This window comes from Fistularia commersonii, chromosome 1, assembly GCF_037954325.1.
Source record: "Fistularia commersonii isolate RoL2024-O1a breed Wild chromosome 1, RoL_Fcom_v1.0, whole genome shotgun sequence".
Lineage (NCBI taxonomy): Eukaryota > Metazoa > Chordata > Actinopteri > Syngnathiformes > Fistulariidae > Fistularia > Fistularia commersonii.
In genome coordinates, this window is record NC_141284.1 from 3,376,816 (window position 1) to 3,402,236 (window position 25,421).

At 43.4% G+C, this 25,421-nt stretch overlaps 1 protein-coding gene across 1 annotated transcript in view; it reads left to right on the plus strand.

The window, feature by feature from the left end:
* Positions 1-10,143: 10,143 nt before the first annotated feature.
* adcy1a (adenylate cyclase 1a) overlaps positions 10,144-25,421 on the plus strand; it is a 33,566-nt gene continuing 18,288 nt past the window's right edge. The window contains exons 1-5 of the mRNA XM_086144497.1: positions 10,144-10,943; positions 13,266-13,415; positions 17,822-17,940; positions 20,688-20,799; positions 23,355-23,482. Coding sequence (XP_086000623.1) covers positions 10,272-10,943; positions 13,266-13,415; positions 17,822-17,940; positions 20,688-20,799; positions 23,355-23,482 — 1,181 coding nt within the window. The 5' untranslated portion in view covers positions 10,144-10,271. The remainder of the gene's footprint in view (positions 10,944-13,265; positions 13,416-17,821; positions 17,941-20,687; positions 20,800-23,354; positions 23,483-25,421) is intronic.

Genomic DNA, 25,421 nt, shown 5'->3' on the forward strand with positions numbered 1-25,421 from the left:
GCAATATATGTCTGTGTACCTTGCATTACTGCATGAATTCTCTGATGACTTGCATTGAATGGAGTCCAGTCAGGCTAGAAGCTACTACTAGCGAGCCTCAAACACGCTTCCAAAGGATCATCAGTCATGGTAGAACAGGATTTGGACCTCATAATCTTGGGGATCTTGGTTCGTGGGGAAAAGGTTGACACCCATATATAAGTGGACAATTGCAATTTTAGTTCCTTCTCCTCGTCGGCTCGCTTTTCTGAGGGAAGTGTGTGTCGTAGTTTTTAAAAACAGTCTGAAAATGTCGCTCCACATTTTCCTTTTTTTCATTATAGCGATGGTAGACTGGCAGATGAGGCGGATGCACTTTGAGAATGACATAGTAAAAGAAAAAAAAACTCTTCCTCATAGACATTTTTGGCTTCTTACCCTTGCTTAAGTATAGGAGAAATAAATAAAAGGATAACCAGGTAACCTCGCTCGCTTGCGAGAGTTTTGCAGCGCTTAGCGGCGTTGTATGTGCATGCGTTGTGACCCATGTGGCAGAAAAGGTTTAGATGTCAGATTGGCCGCTCTGTACGTCTATTAGAGGACGTCTATTTTTCTGTTTCTTTGCGTTTTATTATCAATACAGCTTATCCTGACCTCAGGGCCACCGGGAGTAAAGGTTACATAGCAAAGTGGATAAATGAAGGCACGATGCTGTGCCTTTTTATATTATAAGACTACAGTGGAGTGTAATAGAGTACAGTATGCTATATAGAATGTCTTTGTGAATAGATGATATAAGTAAAAAAAGTGGTGGTGCGGTGTATAGTATAGAGTGCTTTTTTTAGTATGTTATCAATATAATAGGGTATATAATTGGAGTTTAGACCAGGGGTTGGTAATCTTCAGCACCCAAAGAGCCATTTGTATCTACAGGACTGTCTCAGAAAATTAGAATATTGTGATTAAGTTCTTTATCTTCTGTAATGCCATTACAAAAACAAAAATGTCATACATTCTGGATTCATTACAAATCAACTGAAATGTTGCAAGCCTTTTATTGTTTTAATATTTCTGATCATGGCTTACATCCTAAGAAAACTCAAAAATCCTATCTCAACATGTTAGATTATCATGAAAAAGTTTTTTTTTTTTTTAATTGCATTACAGAAGATAAAGAACTTTATCACAATATTCTAATTTTCTGCTACAGAAAAAATGAAATTCTAGTTCTGCGTGCAACAAAACGTTTAAAGTCTGAAAAAAAAAGGCTCTGGGTGAAAGGTTACTAAAAAAGAAAGAAAAAAAAAGATCATTTCACTGGACACTGCAAAATATATATTTTGCAAATTAAGCAGCCAATTGAAGTATTAATTTTACTTGGTTAATGTGATATTTGCTCCAAAGCTGGGCGGGTGTCACACATCATCAGTTACGCCATGTATTTTGATTGATGAAACAAATGAAACCGGTTTTATTTTAATGTTGTCTTCAAATCTCGTAATCTTCAAATTTAAAAGTACAATAAAAAGCTAAACGAAAGTTTCCTAAAGTAAACTCGAATAAAATTTTAGAGAGCCGCACCAGGCTGACAAACAAATACTTTTACAAAGATGTATAATGTTAGCATTAGCCTACAGCATTATTTTGAACAGACAACAACAAACATGAGAGACTCAATATGGCTGCTGCTGGGGAATAGCTTTATGTTCTGGACATGGTACAGATTTCAAACAGAAATTTGGTGCCTGGAACCCCCCCTACACACACACACACACACACACACACACACACACACACCACACACACATTTGTTCCTGTGGAGGTCAACTTGTCCCCACAGCTGAGAGGCAGCAGTTTAAGGCGGCAGCTAACATTTAATTCATTATGTAAATGCTAATCATCAGTTGTAGCTCAGGACCCCTGGAGGGGTCTGGGGGCGGCGGCGGCGGCGGCGGCGGGGAGTTGGGGGGGTAGGAGCTGTGAAAAAAATCGCCATGCTTAACACATCCGTGCACAAGAACGCCCCCGCCCCCAACCCTGTTAGCTGATCTGTGGACGGAGCTGGGGGGACGCTTAAGTAGTTTAATGTGTGAAGATGCAGCCTCAACCTCTGCGGTGTGTGTGTGTGTGTGTGTGTGTGTGTGTGTGTGTGTGTGTGTGTGTGTGTGTTTACAAACAAGACACGCTTCCACTTGTGTTTCTTGCCCGGTGTCAATAACATAATCAAATGTGGTGCTAGCAGCTGCGCTACCAGTGTTTGTGTGTGTGTGTGAGTGAGCCAGAACCCAGTGTTTGGACAGGGCCGTGTCCTCTGTTTCCTGCAGGGATGTGACTATGACAGAAATCCGATACCCCAGAACTCAAATTCCAGTAAAAATTCATAACCATCGTTGTAATTAAATAAAATTTACCTTTGCATTGTCATATCTGTGCACGGACCACCTGTAGCATTTTCCAGTTAGCTTTGTGCGACAGTAACACAAACCTGGGACGGATACCAACTCCACACGTGCGGCCTTCTGTCTCCACCGGGTGGACAGAGGCGACGCTAACAGCTACGTGCTAATTGCAGAAATGAAATTACAACGGTGGGCGCCTGGAGGGGCGCGGCAGCAGATCAAGCCGCGCCCCCTCGGGAGAAGCTACGAGGTTGCTACCATGCGTTGATGAAGGGACAGGAGTGCGAATTGAGCTCGCCGGCGGGGCCTTAGGCTCCGCCTCCTTTCACCGAGAGCACTGATCTGCAAACATTGATCAAACCCAATAATTCACAGCCTCCGCTTCAATATTTGCCATGTGGGACCATCATCTGCCGGGGGACAAGAAGCTGCCTGTGCAACACACACACACACACAAATCCTGTTGATTATTTGTAATTACCCCTCCCATCCCACCCATCTCCGGTGTGAGTGGTTTCAGAGAGTCACTGACCTGCCGCTGAATATTTGATGTGTCAGGTTGATGGTGAAGCCGACCCCCAGACGAAAGAGGGGGGCGTCTCACTGAGAGACTCGCCATTGGGCACGCCGACGCCTCACTGCTCCCTCAGCTGGAAGCGATGCATAATAGAGCCGGAGGAAAAAAGGAAGAACAAAACATAGCGTTTTAGCGATTTGACCATCCGGAAGCAGAGATGTCAGTCAGGGTTCAGTGGAACATCAGGAATCCAGAGTCGGATTAGGTTCAGATTACTCATGTTGGGATTTTTCCTGCAGCACCACGATGAAATATCCAGGTTCGGATCCAGCAATAGTTAATGGGGTATTTCCCCGTGTTCTACCAGCTCCTGCATGGGCTGCTCTTGTTGTTCTCACCATGTTGTCCAGCAAAGGCTCTCTCCACGTTCCCCTGCAAAAGTTCTCTACATGTTCTCCTTCATGGTTTCACTGAAAACTCTTAAATGAGTGTGAAGGGGTTGGATGATTGACAGGTGACTGATCCGTGTTAAACTCCGCCTCCAGAATCATCTGGCATTGACTCCGTCCCCTTTTGACTTTGTGCTATTTTTATTGACAAGTAAATATAACCTCGCCGTTTGTAAAATGTTGCCCGTTGATTGACGGCTGACCCGTCCCGGCTTAAGCCCCGCCTCTCAGGAAGAGGACGACCATGACGTAGAAGATGGTGGTTTCTTGGAGACCAATAAGGGAGGCGAAGGTGGCCCGGCGGCGCCGATGCCCCTGCCTGCGGAACGTGGCGCAGAGCGGCGGCGAAATCCATTTACCTTTTACTTAAGAGAAATCCTGCGCTGTATCCCACCAGGATGACCCTAATCCCGCGGTGACGTCCGGGCGCCTCTAAAAGCAGCGGAGAAGTCATTAGGTCGACGACTCCGCGGAGAATTATTATCGCCGAGAGTATTATTGTGTCAGAGTGGCTTAAGGGTGTCGGGAGAATTCAAAGCCTGCTTTTTATTTTTTCCTTTTTTTTTTTCTTCTCCTTCCCTCGCTTCCACCGCCGTCAAACCAAACCCAAGATGGTCATGATTTCATCACGGCAGCCCAGAGGGGATGTTCAGCGCGCTAATGTTTCTCGCTGCCCCGGACGGGTGATTTAAGTATGACCTGGAGTTTTTGTTTTAGATTTAGATTTCTTGTCGAAGTGGAAGAAGAAGCACCCAGAAAACTTTTGAAAAGGCTGCAGTGTGCATGCCGGGCCAGCAGGGGGGGGCAGCGTAACCTGGCAACTAAAAAGCCACGCCTCTATGTAGCCACTTCGCTAATGCTTTTGTGCTCAACCAATCACGAACCACAAAGGCTGAATGAGGAAGTGGGTCGTCACCTACTTCCTCCCGAAGCTCCGCCCACCAAATCCAAACGTTTGCGACATTTAATCAAATTTTTTTTTATAATTCTTAACAAAGAACTAAAAACACAACAGATGTGTGCGGACATTACAGCATGGAGGACTCTGATTGGACGAGAGCAGAGCGGACACAGGAAGTACAACCAATGGGAGAAAGTAACAAAACAGGAATTCGGACGAATGTAAATCTGCAGAAAAGGACAGAAGGAGGTCACAGGAAACACAAAGCAAAACAAAAGCCCCCTGGAAAAGTCTTTTCAAAAATAAAACAGTAAGATGGACAAAAAAGAAACAGAGGCACTTCAAAATAAAAGCGTAGCAGTGCACATTCACGGCTCCTTCGTCATTCCAAATGCAACTTGCTCAATTCCTCGGGGCTGCAGTGATCGACTAATCATACAAAATTCTCTCACAAGCAGTTGGACGGAAATTCATCAACATGCACGCACAAACACACACACACACTCACACACAAACAATCTGGCAGCCAGAAAAAAAAAAACTTTCAAAACTTACTACTGGTGCCATAATGAAAGACTTTTCAAACTTTATTTGTTCCTATGGTTGTGTCAGTGTGTGTGTGTGTGTGTGTGTGTACACGTGCATGCACACACGTGCGTGCGTGCGTGTGTGTATGTGTGTGTGTATGTATCTAAATGATAGATGCACTGGAAGTGTGTTTCAGCTTTCTTCCGACGTCTCTTGCTGAGGGAGATGAGAGGAGCTGACACACAGAATTAAAAATATCTCTCAATAACACTCCCACACACACACACATGCACGCATGCACGCACACACACACACAGACGCGCGCACGCACAACCATTTTAACATACTGCTCAACGCTTGCTTTGTGTCTCATCTTGTTTTTTATTTTTTCTGAGTGCACGTCCGACCTCCCTGCTGTTGTGGGACTTAAAAAGTCATTAGAGAGGCTTGATAGCTCAAGTAGCATCGATTAGCCTCTATTTTATTTCTTGTGAATTATGGCTTTTAGAAAAATGTTTTAACCGTCAGGTCACACACCTTTTATTTTAATCCCTTTATATCTATTTAATTCAATTGTGTTGAACTCTATTGTAGTTAATGGGCAAAGGAGAGTAAAAAAATCAATATGATTCATAAAATTACACAGATCAAGCGGAGGCAAAGGGGTTAATTGAAAAAAATATACTTTTTTTTTTGTAAATAGATTCATCTCCCCTGCTTTAGCTCATTTTCCACATGTGAAGATGGATAATTCATCTCGGCTCATTTCCCAGCCGCCGGGTCGATTTTATGCAGGTTCAAGAGGCTGTGTGAACATCACCATTCATGTTGGAGAGCCTGCGCTTTTATTCTTTTTATTCATTTTTTTTTTCCTTCCCCCCCCCCCCCTTCTGCACTAATTGTGTTTGTGTGAATGGCAGTAATCAGGCTTTTCTAAAAAACAAAAAAAAACAAAAAAACAATGTATTTATTTATTTGCATTTTTTTTCAACTCCATCCCTGTGTTTCCCTGCCAACTGCAAGGAGGTTACAGGATCACCTATTTTGTGGGGAGGGGCGCCAGACTTGGCCCTGACATTTTCAAAAGTTTATTATCACAGATGTGTGAAGTCGCTGCTGTGTGTGTGTATGTGTGTGTGTGTTAGGCCGGGCTCACCTTTGTGTCAGAGTCTTCGTTCGGACAAAATGTCAGTGAGCAAGACGTGGGAAAAAAAAAACAAAACAAACAAACATGTTTGCACGTCGAGTGGTTAAGCCAGGAGGGGGGGAACAAAAGAACGGGAGCCCGGCGGTGTCAGAGTGGGGAAACACCTCGGCAGCATATCAGTCACAGCCTTCGCCGCCTCTGTTGCCATGGAAACTGAGGGAGGTGGGGCGAATGGGTGGATGGATGGTGGTGGTCTTTCAGGCATCCAGGCAGGGAGGGGGTGCAGGGTAATGTATGTGAGTGTGTGTAATAAAAACCTAAAATGTGCTGCCGTCGCTTACCTGAGGTGATGGATCGGCACCGGCGGCCTTCGTTTCACTTCGGTTTCACCGGTAAAAACGGCGAGGCACGCAGAACGAGCCTGGAGGGACGCGAGATGGTAAAATTGTCCTCGGTTTTTATGTGCCAACCGGGTATTTAGCCGCGGCGCCGGGGGACAGATTTGTCTGAATTGAGTCGTCAAGACGGAAAACGGCGAGGGGATTAAGCAAACAAACGTTTTTTTGGTCAGAGGAGAGATGCAACATCGGCATTTGATGGGAAAATCCCGGCAAACTAAGCACCAATTTTTGGCCAAAGTTTTCACCGGCCATCAGATGAGTAGAAGCCTTTTCACAGGGCAAGCGGCAAATTAGCTTAGCACAATGAATGGCAGGCTATGGAAACTGTTAGCCCGCTTCTGTCAAAGGTCGTTCCAGCAACTCAGAAACAATCATATTTACAGGAAATGCACTCATGCATGGAGGGATAAAAAATGAAAAAGTTACGAGAAGTTGTCGTTTTCTAATTAAATTCGGACAGAACTACTTTTCTGGGTGAAGTGATTTGACCTGTGTGCAGCGGTCAGTGAAGGACTGTACCATAATCACCTGAACGGGGGGGCTGTTAATATGATGATATAAACAATGAAGATTTGGATCATGCTAGCTTTCTTAACAAGGCTTCATTTCGGTTTTCTGGTGGGGTTTGACTCTCTGCCGCTCTCTTTCCCTCACACACACACACACACACACACACACACACACACCACAAAGAGAAAACACACACCTTACAGGGTAGCCCCCCCCGCTTGTGACGCAGTGGTTCTGTCCTGTGCTGAAATACTCAGTCGATATATTTTTCTTTACGCTATATATATATATATATATATATATATATATATATATATATATATATACATATATATATTTCTCACTGACAAATCAAGATTAGGAAAACAAAAGTAGACAATGCAAAGACAAAGTTACATGAACTCCATAAGTAGCGTCTCGTAATGATAAACATCAATCTGGTTTAATACATCTAAATACATGAGCACCAGGTCCCGATCAGATTATGGATCAAGTTGTAACTTTAAAATGTAACTTTCACTTTGTGTCAATGATTTTCTTTATATTTATTCCTGTTCTTTAAGGAAGATACGACCAGAGGACCCCTGACCGGTTCCAGGGTTCTCGGCGGTCTTGGCCTCGTCGTCGGCGCCACGATCGGGACCCGCAGCCCCATTGATTATCGGGACACGCCGGACGACAGCAGGTATTGATCGAGGCCGTAATTGACTTCACGCGTGCGGAGACTCTTTTGTCCACGGCTCCCAAAGTGCTTCCCATTGACGTCTTCATCCGCTGACCCCTTCGGCCGCAGTCATCCTCAGCACAAAAAAAAAAAAAAAAATCAGGCAAGGTCATCCCCCCTCCTTTTGTCTTCTGATGGTTTTATGCTGAAAAGACGCACTTTTTTAAAAAAAAAATAGCTGGTTATTTTTAGGGACAACTGCTTTTCCAGTGAGGATTTTTTATTTTGACAAATCTGGTAACAGGGGCGTACAACCACCTTTTCAAGTAGAAATGCTTTTTTTTTTTTTTTTTTTTTGAGGGGGGGTGAAAAAAAAACCCAAATATAACTTTCCATCCTTCCTTCATTTTCCATTTGTCTATAAAATCTGACTTTTTATCTTCTGCCCTAAAACATTTTGCTTCCATTGTTTGTTGAATCGAATGGTCCAACGCGGGCTTTGTGACATTTCGGACGCGTGTGTGTGTGTGTGTGTGTGTGGGGGGTGAAGGACCCCGGAGCAGGTTGCTCTAGCACATAAATCACAATATTGCCATCTATTTATAGCAGGTGGCCTTATTACATATTATAATGGCCGTGTTGATGCCGGGGAACGACACCGACTATTTCCTGCTTCCACATCCGGTCTGCAAAACCTTTCACAACGCCGGCGGCCATATTTGGACTTCCTTTCAAGGAGGAAAGAGTCCTTGACAGGAAGGGTCAAAACGTAGCTACTAGTCGAATGAAAGTAGGATTTTGCCGAATTCTGATCTGTGAATGTTTATTTTTGCAGGGGGGATTTTTTTTTTTTTTATTCTTTAATTGCCATTGTTATTATTATTTATTTTTTTAGAGAATATTTTTGCTGATTTCCAGGTATTTTTCCCTGTAATTTTGTGTAGAATAGATATAAAATGAGAAATACACAATGAAATCTAGGAACCCCCCCCCCCATTAGGAATGAATGAATACATTAAAATAAATCAAGTTAAATTAACAGCTGGGATATGCTGCCCCCCCGTAACCCTAAACAGTATAAATAATGAATGAATAAATTAATAAAAATGAAAAAGATTCTTAAAATAATTGTGGGATGCCATTAAGCAAAATATTGGGTTTGAAATTGACCCTGGGAGACTTAAAACAAGTTATTGTGAAAAACCCTGATGGCGAACACCCAAAACAAACAGGAAGTGATGCGTAAACAAACACTTGAATAAATAACAGTTGGAAATGAAAACAAAAATGGCTTTTCTCTACGGCGGACAATCAGTTAGGGTGCTACATGCCAAATGAAATTAGGTTTTAATGATTAAATGAATTTGAAACATGATAAAATAGAATTTAAAAAAATTTAGAATTTAAATAAAATGTTTAGAAAAGTCGAAAAAGCACGTTGAAACTTTTGGAAAATGCAGGTTCTTGCCAAACGCAACAAAAAGTCTCTCCTTTTGCACGAAGATGCAAACAAACAAACAAACAAACAAACACAAACACAAAAAACAAACACACGCAAAAAAACAAACAACACAAACACTCAGACAGTGTCATATAGTTTAATAATACATAACATTCGACATGTAATATTAAAAAATAGATTAAACAAAAAAAGGTGCGACTCCTTTACATAATCAACTGTGCGCACACACACACACACACACACACACACACACACATCAATCCGTTTATTCTTTTAAACGGTGGCGCTGCACATGCACGTGCATCCCGATTGTTGTGTGTGTGTGTGTGTGTGTGTTTGTGTATGTGTATGTGTGTGTGTGTGCGTGTGCGTGCATATATATACATATGCAAATGAGCCCCCCAACACGAGCATGGCGTGGACGCGCGTCCCCCTGCTGCCCACATTCCCACTATTTGGGGAAAAGAGCTATTTTTAGCGGCGCGTCTCCGCGTCCTGCAGCCGCGCGTCTGCGCCGCAGTGGAGTGCGCGTACGCGTGTGTTTATTTGACGAGATGCGGGAAAGACCAAAAAAAAATCGCTGCTCAACCGGAGCTTCCACCGGCGGAGGCTCTATTTTTAGCGCGGGAAATACATCCGCTGCAACTGCAGACACTGATGGGGGGGGGGCGTGCACGTGTGCGTGCGTGCGTTTGTGTGTGCACCTGTGTGCGTGTGTGTGTGTGCTTGTGTGTGTGTGTGTGTGTGCTGTTTTCACCCTCACCTCTCCAAAAACAAAAAAAAACACCACAGAAGAGGTGTTTACTACGTGATGAGGAGAAAGTAGTTTTAATTCCACGCGCGTGTGTTCGTGTGTGTGTGTGTGTGTGTGTGTGTGTGTGTGTGTGTGTGTGTGTGTGTGTGTGTGTGTGGTGGGGGGTGACGGATCCTCGTGGTGAGTGTTTTGATGGTCACGCAGGCGTCCGGAGGCTCCGGCCGGTTTCAGTGTCTGAGAACCCCACGGGTGGTCCGAGTGGGAGGGAGGGAGGGGAAAATAGAGAGAGAGAGGGAGAGAGAGAGAGGGAGAGAGAGAGGGAGGCTGCTACTTTCCTGACGACGCACCAACAATCCGTCAACCTGTGGAGAAGGCGCGCACTGGATCTCCACCTCCATCGCCGAGCGTCCACGCCGCCGCCGCCGCCGCCAGGACGCATGAGCCGCCGGGGGAGGAGGTCGGCTCCGTTCCCCGCCGGAGGAGGAGGAGGAGGAGGACCGGAAAGTTAAAGGGGTGGAGGTGGAGGTGGCGCGGGGGGAGTCGCACGCCAGCCCCGCTTCATGAATGGCCGGAACATGGAGGAGATGCCGTTCGAGAGCGTCAAGAGCCGGCGGAGGAAGGCTCGGCGCCCGGGCCGTGCGCCTCCGGGGGCCGCCGCCGCTGCCGCCGCCGCCGCCGCCTCCACCTCCACCTCCGCCGCGGACGAGCTGTGCAGCCCGGAGCTGGAGGCTCTCTTCCAGAGCTACAACCTGAAGCTGGAGCAGACCGCCACCCTCAAGGCGCTGGCGGTCCTGATCGTGGCCGCGTCGTCTCTGGCGCTGGTGGAGCTGCTGTCCGGCCCACGGCTCACCGTGTCCAAGGGCTCCCACCCGGTGCACTGCGTGGTCTTCCTGTCGCTCTTCATCGTCACCAACGTCAAGTACCTGCAGGTGACGCAGCTGCAGCAGATCGCCAAGCTGGCGTTGCTCTTCAGCTTCACCTTCGCGCTGCTCTGCTGTCCTTTCCCGCTGGCGCTCGGCGCGCCGCAGCCGCCGTCCGCGTCCGCGTCCGCAGCTGCCGGCGGGCCGGAGCGCGGCGTGTGGCAGCTGATGCTCGTCACCCTCCTGGCTTACGTGCTGCTTCCGGTGCGCACCCTGCTCGCCGTGCTCTTCGGCGTGATGCTGGCCGCGTCCCACTTCGTTGTCATCGCGACGTCCGTTACCGGCGGGAAGCAGAGGCAGCTGTGGAGACCGGTAAGCGGGATGGCGGGATTCGAACCCGCAACCTGAGGGGAGGGTGTGCGGTGTGCGTGTGCGTGGACCAAAGAGGGCAAAAAGCGGCACTTTTTACGCGCCTGCGTAATGAGGCGCCCCGGGGAGCTGTCCAGCCGCCGGTGCTGAAGCGGCACACCCGGCAAACTTGTGTGTGAGTGTGTGTGTGTGTCTGTGTGTTTTTTTTTTTGTTTTTTTTTTGTGTTTCTTTTTGCACAACATCAACACACACACAAAGTACAGGCTGATGATTTCACCCCCCCCCCCCCCTCCAAACTGCTACCACCGTGCGTGACAGGACTGGAATAACTGGGTGGTGGTATATTTGGGAAAAAAAATGAAACAAAAAAAACTTTTCTTTTTTTTTTGTGAGTAAAAATATGTTGGGATTGCAAACAGAAGATCCCCCCCCCCCCCCCCCCAAAAAAAAAATCCACCCGGCCTATTTTATCTGCCTTCAGAGCACCGTCACAGTCCTCAGTTCCTCCAAGAACACTAAAAGTAAATTGATTTTTTTTTTTTTATTATTTGCTGAGGCCTAATAAAGGAAAAGGATCCACTAATTCAGCAGTGAAGAGCCACCAGACTCCATTTATTTCACTTATTAGAATAAGAAGGAGGTGGAGGCACTTCCGCTCTTATCCATGTTAAGTGAAACCATAAACACTTACCGATTTTTGTCTCATTTAGTTTAATTCTCCTTAAAAAAAACAACAAAAAAAACACAGAGGCCTCCTTGTTTTTCCACCTGAAACACGTTTTAATTCTTCGCTATATGGAAATTGCGCTTCAGCCTAGCAGCTAGAACGCAAAATTGCCCAGACATGTGACTGAGCGGCTGAATTGTTGGACGTTCCTATATGCTGCCCTGTGATTGGCTGATGAACCGTGTTTCTCGCCCAATGACAGGATAGGCTAACAACCCTGTTACCGCAAGCTCAGGATAAGTGTTGGATAATGAATGAAGTTGTTGTTTTCTTGATTCAAAGACCAATATTCTATGTTGACCGCGGCCTGATTAGAGTTTGGAATACAATTTTAAATTCTGTCCAACTAAATTGATGTAATCTGATCTAATTTAATCTAATTTACGAAATCGGTTGTAAATTCTAGGAATATGACATGAATCTGATGTCTCCTGATGTAAAATTGATGTAAATTTGAAGCAATCTGACTTTGTAAAATGAAGTTAAATCGACATCCCCTGATGTAGGATCAATGTCTTATGACTTTAAACTGACATAATCTGACATTAAATTAACGTACTATGACGTAAATTTGATGTAATTTGGTGTTAAATTTAGGTAATCTTATGTGAAATTGATGTAATCTGACGTTAAATTGACAGAGCAGGTGTTCAATTGATATAATCTGATGTTTAATTGATGTGATTTTATGTGAAATTGATGTAATCTGATGTAAAAATTAAATAATCTGACGTCAAATTGTCGTATCGGACGTTAAATTGATATCACCTGATATTAAATTGCTGTAATCTGACGTTAAATTGACATATCAGATGTTAAATTGACGTAATCTAACATGAAATTGACGTATCAGATGTTAAATTGATGTAATCTGACATGAAATTGACCTAATCTGACGTGAAATTGACATAATCTGATGTTAAATTGATATATCAGATGTTTAATTGAGCTAACCCGAAGTAAATTCACATTCTCTGACGTTAAACCGATGTAATTTTAAGTTTAATCGACGTCCCCTGATGTTAGATTGACAAAATCTGACCTTTAATTGACATAATCTGATTATATATTGATGTCCGGGTTGCTCCTTGACATTCACATTGTTGTGGCAAAATCACTTCGACAATCCGAACGTCCGATAGCAGCTTCGACATCAGCCGATGTGTCGGTTCCCCCCGGGCCTCCCGACAGCGTTACCAGTTTCACCATCAACGTGAAAATCACTCACGAGCGGCATCTGTTTCACGATACCGACCCCCCCCCCCCCCCTCCATCTGGCTGCACGGGATTAAAACATATCCTTGACCTTTGACCTTTTTCTGTTTTTTGAGGGAGGAAAGGTAAGCGGGGGCGCCGTTCATTCTCCAAATTAAGAGCGCGTCCCGATCGATAGTCCCTGATCATTAATCGATACGGTACTTTGTGTTTCCGGCCTTTTGTTGTGTAATCTATACGCCGCCGCCCCGATTCATCTTATGGATTAATCAGGGATTGTCTAATCTGAGCAGGACGTATCGCTGCATATGGACACGTGCACGCACACAGCCCCCCCCCCACCCCAGCTGTGATTGGCATGTGTGCTCTTGTTGTCACGCAGCTGGTGGCCAACGCCGTGCTCTTCACCAGCGTCAACGTGTCGGGGGCGTTCGTGCGGATCCTCACGGAGCGCGCTCAGAGGAAGGTCTTCCTGCAGGCCCGCAACTGCATCGAGGAGCGTCTCAGGCTGGAGGACGAGAACGAGAAGCAGGTGAGGCGGGAACGTGCACGAGCGCGCCCACACGCTTGTGCGGAAAGTCCGTTGCTGATCAACGACGGTGGACGGCGTCCCGATGCGACGGTTTCCTGTTACTCGAAGCTCCGCCCACTTGCACGCAAAGCCAGAGCTCCTTCAAAATTTAAAGTCGGTTTGATTGTCAATTTCTCCGCATGTAAGATAAGATAATACTTTATTGATCCCCAAATGGGTCATTCTCAGCAGCGCAACAATAACAATATTAACAAATATGAGTATAAATATAAATAAAAGATATTTGTTTTATTTATCGTAAAAAAAGAAAATTAAAAGATAGAAAATGACGTCCATGAAAAATAGACAGCAAAATGAAACACAACAAGGATAGAAATAGTCAGAATGAAAAAAAAATAATGTACCGGACATTTGTCACAATCCTACGGTGATGTGAAATTAACAAAATAATAATAATATAATTAAAAAAAAAATTAAAAGATAGCAAAAGACGTCCACAAAAAATTGAGAGCAAAATGAACCACAACAGAGATAAAAATAGACAGAATGAAAAAAAATAAAGGTACTGGACATTTGTCCCAAACCCACAGTCACATGAGATTATCAAAATAATAATAATATAATGCAAATGAAGAGGAAAGTGCATTGTGAGATTAAACAGTAAAAATGAAACTATGAAGTATGAAGTATAAAATGCACACAGATACAAACTGATATTTGACGGCATGATAGAGTAGCAGCACCTTTTCGTGCAAAGGTCGATAAGTATTACCATAATTGTCTGTGGTGCAACAGCAGCATGATGGTAAAAGAAACCCTAGTAATTTTATGTGTCATACATATGTTTATATTTCATTTTATTTATTTATATATATATATATATATATATATATATATATATATAACTGTATGTGTGTGTGTCCAGTTGAGCCCCAACCTTTTTGTACCAGTTTTATTTTTTATGCAGGAAAAAAAAAACTTCAGTTTTTGTCACTATTACACTTTATATTAGGCAGTTACTATAATTTTGCACGATATTAATTCACCATAGAGTCAGAGGGAACCCCGCGCTTGTTTCCCGCACGAAAGGACGCTTCTGCGGCCTCATTGTTTGCTCGTTTCCTCCCGAAAAAGCTCTCCGGCGAATGTTGTTTCTGGCTCATGTTTTTTAGCTCGTGATAGCTGATGTGTGACAAAGTTAAGTGTGAAAGTAAGGCAAAGGCGGAAACAGTTGTTTTTTTTTTCAAAATTCAGTTCAGAGGGGAGTGGGATAGATAAATAAAATAAAGAAATCATCCAATCGTCCACCCTCACTATAAAATTTGTCACTTAATATTTACAGGGCTACCAGTCTGACATCTAACCATTTCTGACACATGGGTCACATGCTGCAAAACTCTAGCAAGCGAGAGAGTTACTTAGTTATCCGCCAAGTTATTTCTTTTAAATTTAGGAAAAAGGGGATTAAAATGAGTGGATGAGCTGGACCAAGTAAGAGGCCAAAAATGTACCACTTCCACAGGGAGTGAGAGGAGGACTTCTTTTTTCTATGTCATGTAGGTCGAACAGGCTGGCGTCGCTCACAATCAAGGACACTTTACACTTGACTTTTAGCGCCTCCTTGTGTCCGACAGCAGGGGGTTGTACATTCGAGACTCCTCAACCGTGACGTCAACAACGACTGCGTGGGTGACCCCTCCCAGTTTGGATATAAACCTGTCCCCTGAGTTTTCCTTGTTTTTTAGCATTAGCAGGTCCCACATAGGGGAAAAAAAAACAAAAACAAGGGCGTCCTCATACGGGGACGGCAGGTTTATTACTCCTCACGGATGTTACTTCGGACGAAACTTCCATCCACGGAAGGATAGAAGACGTTCCGATAATCGTTTATAGTTACGTCCGTCAAGTGTTGTCAAGAATCACTGCCTGTGTACCTCCCATGTACCCTCATGTCACTCTGGTTGTTTAGCAAGGCTTCTGCTAAGAGGCAGTGCAGATTTCAAGGTTCATCATGATCTGTTTCTGTGCTGCAATTGAACTCATGCCTACAAAAAATTCTTCTATGTGGTGACGCCATGCCGGCTTCCTCTTCCTTGCTCCTTTCGCCGGTCGCACTTGAGCATGCTGCGGTGCCCCCATGACTTCCTGCTCTGTTTGCTATGGTAGCAAACGGCTATGTCTGTACGGCAGGTTTCGCAATTAGCATAAACTTAGCCATTAGCGCACACCGGTAACATCACACCTAGTGTGCTCAGGGCTGCAGGGTAATCGTCGTCACGTATGTCTTGGTTAGCATCGTAGCTTAGCACACCAGATGAAGGAGAGGGAGAATACTAGAAGCTAGAAGGTGCAAAGAAGTCAAAATGTCCTCATATGAGGACTCTGGGTTTCACAATTACAAGCATTTTTTATTTATTTTTTATTCATCTTGACTTAAAATCTTGAAGGAAGACAAATTAGTTTAGACCAGAGGATGTTTAGTTCTTCCTGTGGGTTTTTGGCTAATTACTTCCCAACTTTTTGGGCTATTTCCCATTTGCCGCTCACATTTAACGAATTAGTGAATTTCACTTTTTTGAAATGAAATTTAGGTAAGAGGGTGCAAGCCAGCCGATGCATCGCCCTTTCCGTTCTTTTATTTATTTATCTATTTTCGTATATTAAGTTGGTTTTTTTTTTTTTCTCAGGTGCCGATGTATTTCTAACAACCTTCCCGCCGGCAGTAACTATGACAGCAGCTATTTAAGGAAAGAACAATTACTGTGGCACATGCACCCGGCGCCACACATTCCACCCCCTCCACGCACCTACACGCCGCCATTTAACCGCAGAACAATCAGGCAACTTTCACATGCGCGCCACACACACACACACACACACACTTTGCAATGTGCCGCACCCTTTTCATGGAACTCACCCACATGGCTTGTTAACGGAGAATTAATTATCCCATGTATGAAACGCTAGACAACATGTGAGCGCGTGCACAGACAGAAACACACGTGTGCACACACATGCACGCGGGCACACACACCCACACACACACTTAGCACCTGTGCTTTGTAGATTAGATGATGATATGCTGTGTTTTCCCCAGCAGTAACAGGCTCCCTTCTGACAGGTAATTACACAAGCAGATTGCTTTCGTGGCCTCCCTACTCCAGCAAAGGTCACAGTTTATCTGGGCGGGACACACACACACACACACACACACACACACACACACATGCGCACGCACACACACACACACACACACACACCCGACCCCCTGATTGGGATCTATCGCCAGACGACGTCATGCAGTGGCCTGCCGGACAGCACGTGTCTCCGGTTCTGGTCGCTCTGTCGCTAAGCTTTGACTGCTAGGTTGTTATGCTAGTTTGCTAGTTTACAATTTGCTAATGCACTTTTTTTTGGATCCATAAAAAAAAGAACATTCATTTGAAAAAAAGTAACCATATTAATTTTCTAAAATTTATTTTATAATTTGAAAATATCATATATTTCACATGATTTTTGGTATTCTTATTTTTATTTTTTATATGATATCTGCAGATGTCCAGCTGATATGTTATATAAAAATACTGTTTTAGTTTGACTTTTAATGTTGATTATTTGCTGATTTCTGGTGAATTTTCGAGTTCCTTTGAACTAATTTTCTAAAGGAACTTGAAAATTAGGCCAATTTTCAGGTCAGCTGGTAACTGCTGTGATTTTTTTTTCATTTATTTTTTATTTGTTTATTAATTTGTTATGTTTTAAGATGTTATTTCTTCCCTTTTTTATTTTTAAAATACAATTCATGCCTTTTTTCCTCCCAAGATAACATCTTCTGGATTGTCAGGCCACTTTCCTCTGGTTAGAAAGATGTTTTTGTTTTTTTTGTAATTTCAGGTAATTATTGCACACTAATTTTCAAATATTTTCCCCCTGGAGGTGATCCTTCTTCCAGATAATTCTCAGATGAGCTCTACCGGAGGCAGACATCATTTAGTACTAATTTCTATTTTTATTTTTCCCCTGATTTATTACTTTGAGTAATTTCTGGTTGGAACACCTTAAAAATCAATAAGAAAATGAGCAGGAATTTAGGAAAGTAAAGCAATTTTGTTCTATTTAATTTTTTTTTTTTTTTTTTTTTTTTTTGATAATGAGTAATGCAGGGTGACAATAATAAATCCTGAATATTTATAATAATGACTCCGCGAGCAAGAAAAAATGAAATTGAATTTAGAATTTATTTTGAAAGGTCAGATCGGTATCTGGTATCTGCTTGTGACATCTAAAAACATAACAAATCTGCGCAATCGTCGCGTTTATACGAATCCAAAGGGCACAACGTTGGAATATTTCTCCATCCCCGTCGGTTCCCTCTAAACTTCTGACCGAATCCCCTCCCTCCGCAGGAGCGTCTGCTAATGAGCCTCCTGCCCAGGAACGTTGCCATGGAGATGAAGGAGGACTTCCTGAAGCCGCCCGAGAGGATCTTTCACAAGATCTACATCCAGCGTCATGACAATGTCAGGTACGTGGGCGTCATGGCGACGGCGGTGTTTTGATCCAGGTGTCACCTGCCCCGAACGCCGGAGGTCGGGAATAGACGGAGCAATTAAGTTCAGCCATTAAAGCAGATGCAATCAAAGAACGTAAAGGTTAGCCGCGGAAGCGGGAGGAAGTGGCGGTTCGCCTGCAGCAGGTGGAAAAACATCGCGCCCTCCACAGGCGTGTGCTTCCATTGGCACGACATCCGCTTTTTCTCTTTTTTTTTTTTTTTTTTTTTGGTTTCGCGGGATTGTCCGACGTAATAACACGCTAATAATCATTTCTGTTAACTGCGGAAACAACTGTCAAGTCTGTAATGATATAATAATATATCATATTAATATAATATGGTGTATTAATATAACAGGCAGGTACTGAGAGTGTTTAGACAAAAAAAAATTCTTTCTGGATTTCATATTGTCTACTCCCATGACAAAGTTTATCATTTTAAAATGACATTTGAAAATATTTGCTGAGAGATTTGCTAAGAGATATATATATATATTTAGTTTTAAATATGCTGTTTATATCTTTTTTTTGATTGGAAAAAATGAAGCAAGTGTTTTTTTTTTTTTATTTGTTTTTTCATATTTTACTTGTGACGCTATTTGATATAAAGTATATAATCATATTTTGTTTTAAAAACATTTTAATGAGCCATTTTTATGGATTTTATATCATCTACTCCCATGACAAAGTTTATCGTTTCAAAATGACATTTGAAAATATGTGCTGAGAGATTTGCTAAAAATATATATATATATGTATATATTTAGTTTTTAACTATGCTGTTTCTATCTTTTTGATTGAAAAAATGATGCAAGTGTTTTTATTTTTATTCATTATATTTTATTAGTGACGCTATTTGATACAAAGTATCTTATCATAGTTTGGTTTAAAAAACATTTAAATAAGCGATTCTTGTTGTTTTTTTTATTATAAATTTTTTCTGTCCAATCATTGGAAATCCTATTAATTATTCTCATGAATAAATTAGCAAAAATAAAGATGAAAAGGTGAAAATGTTAAGAATGAAGCAAAAGATGTCTCATACTAATCATGCACTTGAAAAAATTATATAGCAATAAATAAAATATTATAGCATATGATGTTTGAGAATGAATGTGTAATAACGTTGTAATAACAGTGAAATAAGATTGCAATGACAGTAATCTGCCACAGAATAATGTAATGCGATTACTTTTTTTTTTTTTATTGCCTCGCACTCGGTCGCGCACGAGGGTCACCGAGGCAACGTTTTTTAATAAAACCGCCATCACATTCCAACGATTGCGGCGAGGAGAGGAAGGGGACGAGTGGGCGTGAAGGGCGAGGCAACGTGTCAACAGCCCTCCCGTGGAGAGCACGTCCGCTTGTCTCCTGCACCTTCCCAGCGCTCGGGGGAACATCTACAGCTTCCCGGTCACAATTGCACACTTTCACATGCAAACACACACACACACACAAAAGGGGAAGCTTTATGTTGCTGAGCAGGGGCGTGACATCTCCCTCATCCGGTCCCTCTTTCATGTGGCCCTTGAGAAACGTTTGATCGCACCTATTTAAGCTCCGCCACCTCCTTCCCCGCTTCCCCCTCTTCCCTTTCGCTTATATCTCCATTCCTCTCCTCCACACACACACACACACACACACACACACACGTCGTGATCCTGGGCTTTGCATACATCAGGCTTCCCGGAGCTGCCGCTTCCTCACTGCCAAAACAAGTGCAGGAGCTACAGTCACGATGCGTACAAAGGCGCGACAAAACGCCAAGTCGTGGCGGAGATGGGGGTTGTAGGGGGGGGACAATGGCGTCTGCGCCACGTGTTTTGTGCAGCGGCCAATCAGAGCGAAGGAACCGGCTGGAGCTGCATGAGGCGCGAGAACTTTAGCATTTGCTTCGGACGTCGACAAAGCAAGCTTTGATAGCTTCCACCGAAGCATTGGTCGGTGATTTTTTTTTCTTTTTTTTTTGTGCAGGATCTCCAAAACATGGAAAAGTATAATCGATGTCTTACCAAGGAGTCCATTTTTGTAGTTTTTTATTAACCGAGGAATTGTAGTTTTAGCGTTCAAGGATAGAGTTTGACAAAGTCAGCGGGAAAAAAAGGCCACATGAGATCCACCTCCAGGCCAGATGTGGATGAGAGGGTGAATTTCTGTATGTGGCTCTGTGATTGGCTGCTGGCCTTGTGATTGACAGGTGAATCCCCGCCTCTGGCCCCAGCAACCTGGAATTGCAGTGTTTTTTTTTTCTTTTAAATAATTAAAAAGAAAACAAAAATGTTAAATTTCTTTATTTACACTCGTGAACCCACCACTTTGTAACATCTCTGCATCCAAAGCGATGCATGCAAGCAGCTAATGTCCCAAGCTAAGCTAAGCTAATTGTGCATGGGATCAGCCGGAGCGTTTGAAAATGTATTTTCTTTTTTTAAAGCTCATTGGGATAAGCGGTGGGGGGGGTAAGATGGCTATGATAACCTTTGACACCTGTATGGTTACCACAGCAACCTTCACTAATGGCTAGTGATGTGGTAAATTGCAAACAGGTCACCACCAGTTGGCATGTCAAACACACACACACACACACAACCTTTTTAATTTGATTTAACTATTAAGGTGAATAATCTCACAAAATTAATGCAAATTAATCCCCATTAGAGACCGGAACTGATGGATTACCGAACTGTCCAATCAGCTCTCTGGGTCTCGTCCCCCCTGCAGCATCCTGTTCGCAGACATCGTGGGTTTCACCAGTCTGGCGTCCCAGTGCACGGCGCAGGAGCTGGTCAAACTGCTCAACGAACTCTTCGGGAAGTTCGATGAACTGGCGACGGTAAGCCCACCCACACACCCACCCCCAAATCTATTTAAAGATTTGTGAGAAATTCTTTGGAAATTTGATTAAAAATTAGCTTGAAAATATATCTAAAAAAAGGAGGAAAAAAATCACATTTGAGAAAAAATAGCCAAAGGCACATTAGCCGATAAAGATGCGATTTTTCATCAAAAGTAGTATTTTTTAATAATGTAATTGAAGTTATTGAAGGTCAGAGTCCAGCTGTTTCAGTCGGCGTCCATGCCATGTGCCATCTTGTCTTAGTTACTGTCGCCACGGCGACTCAAACCCAGCTCTATCTAAACCGCATAGTTACATTTTTTACCTTTAACTTTTAGTAGTTTATTTTCAATCATGATATTTAACATAATAACAATAAATCTATTAACATCAAATATACATATGTGAATGTATAACATATATAACACAACACAGATCAGTAATACCAAGAGGTCAGAGTGTCAATAAAAACTATTTAAAAAAAATTGGAAAAATAAAAGGCCAAAAAAAAAAACAACTTGAAAATCAAAATCTGCAAAATGCTTTTTTTCTTTAATAAAAATGGTCAACAAAAAACAAATTCAGAATTTATCAAAAATAAATATTATTCTGATATAAAAGGACAAATCTGCAGGAACGGAGGAAACCAAACTCAATGAGAAGGGGGGAATAAAAAACACTACCAAATAGTTGCAGTCATTCCTGCAGTGCCCACACACACACACACACACACACACACATACATGCACCCGGTACTAAAAAAGAAACCCAATGTATTATTTAGTGGAGCACCTCATTTATTATGCCGGGCCATATATTGATCTGGAGGAGGGGGAGGATGAGGAGGAGGACATGAAGGTCAACCATGAGGAGGAGGAAGAGGAGGTGTGAGAGGAGGAGAAAAGAGGAAACCGATTTCTTTTTTTTTTTCTTTTTTTTAGACAGGGGAGATAAGAGTTGAGGAGGGTGGATGTTTCTGTGTGTGTGTGTGTGTAGCCTGATAAAGAGAGTCACTAAGCCCGTGTTGAGTTGTTCTGTGAGAGGAGATTAGCTGAGCGATAGCTTTCCTGCCGCCAGACGGCTGTAATCACGTTATTACTGCGCGACACTCGGGCGAGGGGACGTGGCAGAAGTCCACCTGCTGGGAGTCGGCCTGGAAATGAACCCCGAAGTAGCATTTCACAAAAAAAAATAAAACTGAATAAACTGCTAAAATGGTCAGAAATAACCTCAGGACGCGCAATATATCGTGTTTTTAAAATCCCGCAAACTAAAATCTGATGGGTGTGACCTTGAAATGACCCCCCTTACTGCAGATTTCTTCCCGAAATTGCAAAAAAAAAAAGTGATTAAAGATGTAAATGATAATTTCATTATAAGTGGAAAAATCTTACACTAGCAAGAAATTATTCTTAAACAAAGATCCTAAAAATCTGATCAAATATAATGAGAAAGAAAGCAAATCAGATAAAAGTAAATAAAATGGAATTAGATCAAAATAAAATTAAATTAAATAAGAATAAAACATCAAATTAAATAAGGTGAAAAATATCGGTATTTATCAATACATTTTGTTAATTGTATTCCTTTTTTTTTATTCATTTTTTTTTACTTTTATGTTTTTTTTAAATATTGTTTTCAAATTAAATAAAAGAAGAAATGCAGACAAAAAAAATTACCTGGAAATCAAAAGGAATCAACAAACCCATTCCTTCGCTTTGGCCTCTTCTGGGTTAATCATGCATGTGTGTGTATGTGTGTGTGTGTGTGTGTGTGTGTGTGTGTGTGTGTGTGTGTGTGTGTGTGCGTGCGTGTGTGTGTGAGTTCCAGCAGCCCTCCAGTGACATTGCAGTGAGTTGGGTGACAGTGTGCGTGTCCGTGCACGAGTGTGTGTGTGTATGCGTGCGTGTGTGTGGGGGCGGGATTCTACTTCAAGAGCATGTCGGAGCAATTAAAGAGTTGGCCCGCACTACAAACACACACACGCACACGCAACTGTGTGTGTGTGTGTGTGTGTGTGTGTGTGTGTGTGTGTGTGTGTGTGTGTGTGTGTGTGTGTGTGTGTGTGTGTGTGTGGCTCCTCTTCTGGCCACGTCATTGATGCAGGAACTAGACGGCGATCATCTTTTTTTTTTCCCTTCTGGTTCCCATTCCAGAAGTAGATCCCCCCCTCACTGCTTCCATGGATTTTTTTTCAAATAAATTCAAAAATGTGAAATTATATGAGCACAATTAGCTTGAAATTCAGTATGAAATAAGAAAAATTAACGATGAAATGAAATGGAAGTTAAATATTGGTGTTAATCAGCTACTGAACATCATTTTTCTCCCCCGTTTCCCTGAAATTTTGAAAGAAATTCTTGAAAAGTTGAAGGGAATGACCTGAAAATCGATCAATAAATGATAATAATAATTAATAAAAATATAGGTCAATCAACACGAAACATCCAAGTGACGATTCGAAACCCTTTCCAGTGACGCCACCACTGTTCTGTCTTTTGTTCTCATCTGGATGTGTGTGTGTGTGTGTGTGTGTGTGTGTGTGTGTGCAGGAGAATCACTGCCGGCGCATTAAGATTTTGGGGGACTGTTACTACTGCGTGTCAGGACTGACCCAGCCCAAGGCCGATCACGCCCACTGCTGCGTGGAGATGGGCCTGGACATGATTGACACCATCGCGTGAGTCGCACACACACACACACACACACACATACACAAATGTGCACAAATGTCATCTGCTCTATGAGAACGCCGCAACCCAAACAAACCTGAGGCGTAATCCACGGTAAGGGGGCGGGGCTTCCCGCGCCCACCTGTGCTCTTGCAAAAGGGGGCGGGGCCAGCAGACATCCAATCAGGCACGCAGACGGTAGCGCAACAAGCTAACATCCCCGGACCGAACCAAAAACGCTCTGTTTGGGCGAACTTTTTAGCTTTGAATAGTTGTTTTTAACGGGACGGCCCGGATGGTACGACCCGTCAGGTCCTGTGAAAATAAACATCCAAATTAAAGAAGTAACAATAAAAATGGAATCTTCCGAGAGCGCCTCCGACGGGGCAGACAGCGCTCACGTCGACAGCAGACGCACTCCGCAAACATTTTCTAATTTGTTACGAGGAAGGAGCTCGTCGCTCCCCCTCCTCCCTCCGACACGAAGCGGTTGACAGAAACACAGAAAGCCTTTACCTCATTTCCTGGTGTGAACACCGGCTTGTCATGTTCCCTTCCTGACGCTCAGGCTGAGTGGATGGATGCTGCAGCAGGAGCCCTTTATCTCAGAGGACAGGTGCTGCCATACGTACTCAGCCCTCCGCGTGCACGTGCGTGCGGGCGTGCATGTGTGTGTGCGTGCACCCGCGCCAGCGTGATATCCCCTCCGCCTGACAAGCAGAGCACATTACTCTTTTCCGCCACCTTGTAAACACACACGCAAACACACACTTTGTCAACCCCCCTCTACATCTCCATCACCCCTGCTTCCCCTTTGCTCCCCCCTCCAGTCCGTGACTCTCGCCTGCCTGAAGTGTCTGACCTCCCGCCGCTGACGAGTAGCTTTGCGAGGTGATTTAGGTGGCGAAGGGTAGGGGGGAGTAAAAAAAGGAAAAGTTAACACCCCATCCTCCACACACACACACACACACACACACACACAGCAGCTCCTGTAAAGTTATTTCCGGTATGAGAGAAAATAAACACATGATAAATTTCACGCTGGTTTGTTGGGTTTAGCACACATCCTGAAATTGGACCTAAATTGGGGTCACACCAATTTTTACCTGAAATTTGGTTTCTTTAGCTCATGGCTAAAGCTAACAAGTAAGTAACGCCGTGTCGTGGGTGTGACAGTCGCCATGGTAACCGTAGGCGGACGGTCCCATTGTAAACACCTGTAACCTCTGACTCGCGGCCACAAGGCTAGCTCAAAGCTAAAGCTAACACGACATTGGTCGGTTGTCATGGTAACCATAGATGGACACTCACATCTGGACCCCACGCTGTGCCGTCGTTCGGTCATTCTTGGCCCCGCCCATCCTTGTGAGGAGGGGGCGGAGCCAAATGCCCTGTTGTGATTGGATGAGAGCCGGCGTTGGGGGTTGGACCTGATTGGTTCAGCTGTCAATCAGCAGGAGGATGGAGAACTCGGACAGGGAAATGACTGGCGTCATTTTGAAAAAAAAAAATAAAATAAAATAAACAAAGAAAATTAAAGGCGGAGACAAGAAAAAGCATTTGGGGGGGGGTTACGGGGCCGAGACTGAGCCGGGACATGGCAAACAGATTGAGAGATTAGTGGGTCAGAGAGGGCGGTGAATAAAAATGCGTCTTTAGCCGAGATTTAAAGAAAAAAAAAGAAATCAGAGGAAGGGGGTTTAGTGACAAGCGGTTCGACATGTGAGGATGAAAACTTTGTTTGACCTCTTGGTTTTATCTGCTACCTCCAACGGTCGCAAACCAGCAGCTTCACTGACGGCTCTGACTGACACTGTCTGGGTTAAGCCCCGCCTCCAAACTACAGGCCTTAACTTGTAACCAAAAGTATATACACAAGATGTGTGTGTGTGTGTGTGTAGTAAACACAACCTCAGCTAATAACAAGTCTATTACAGTCAATTCATT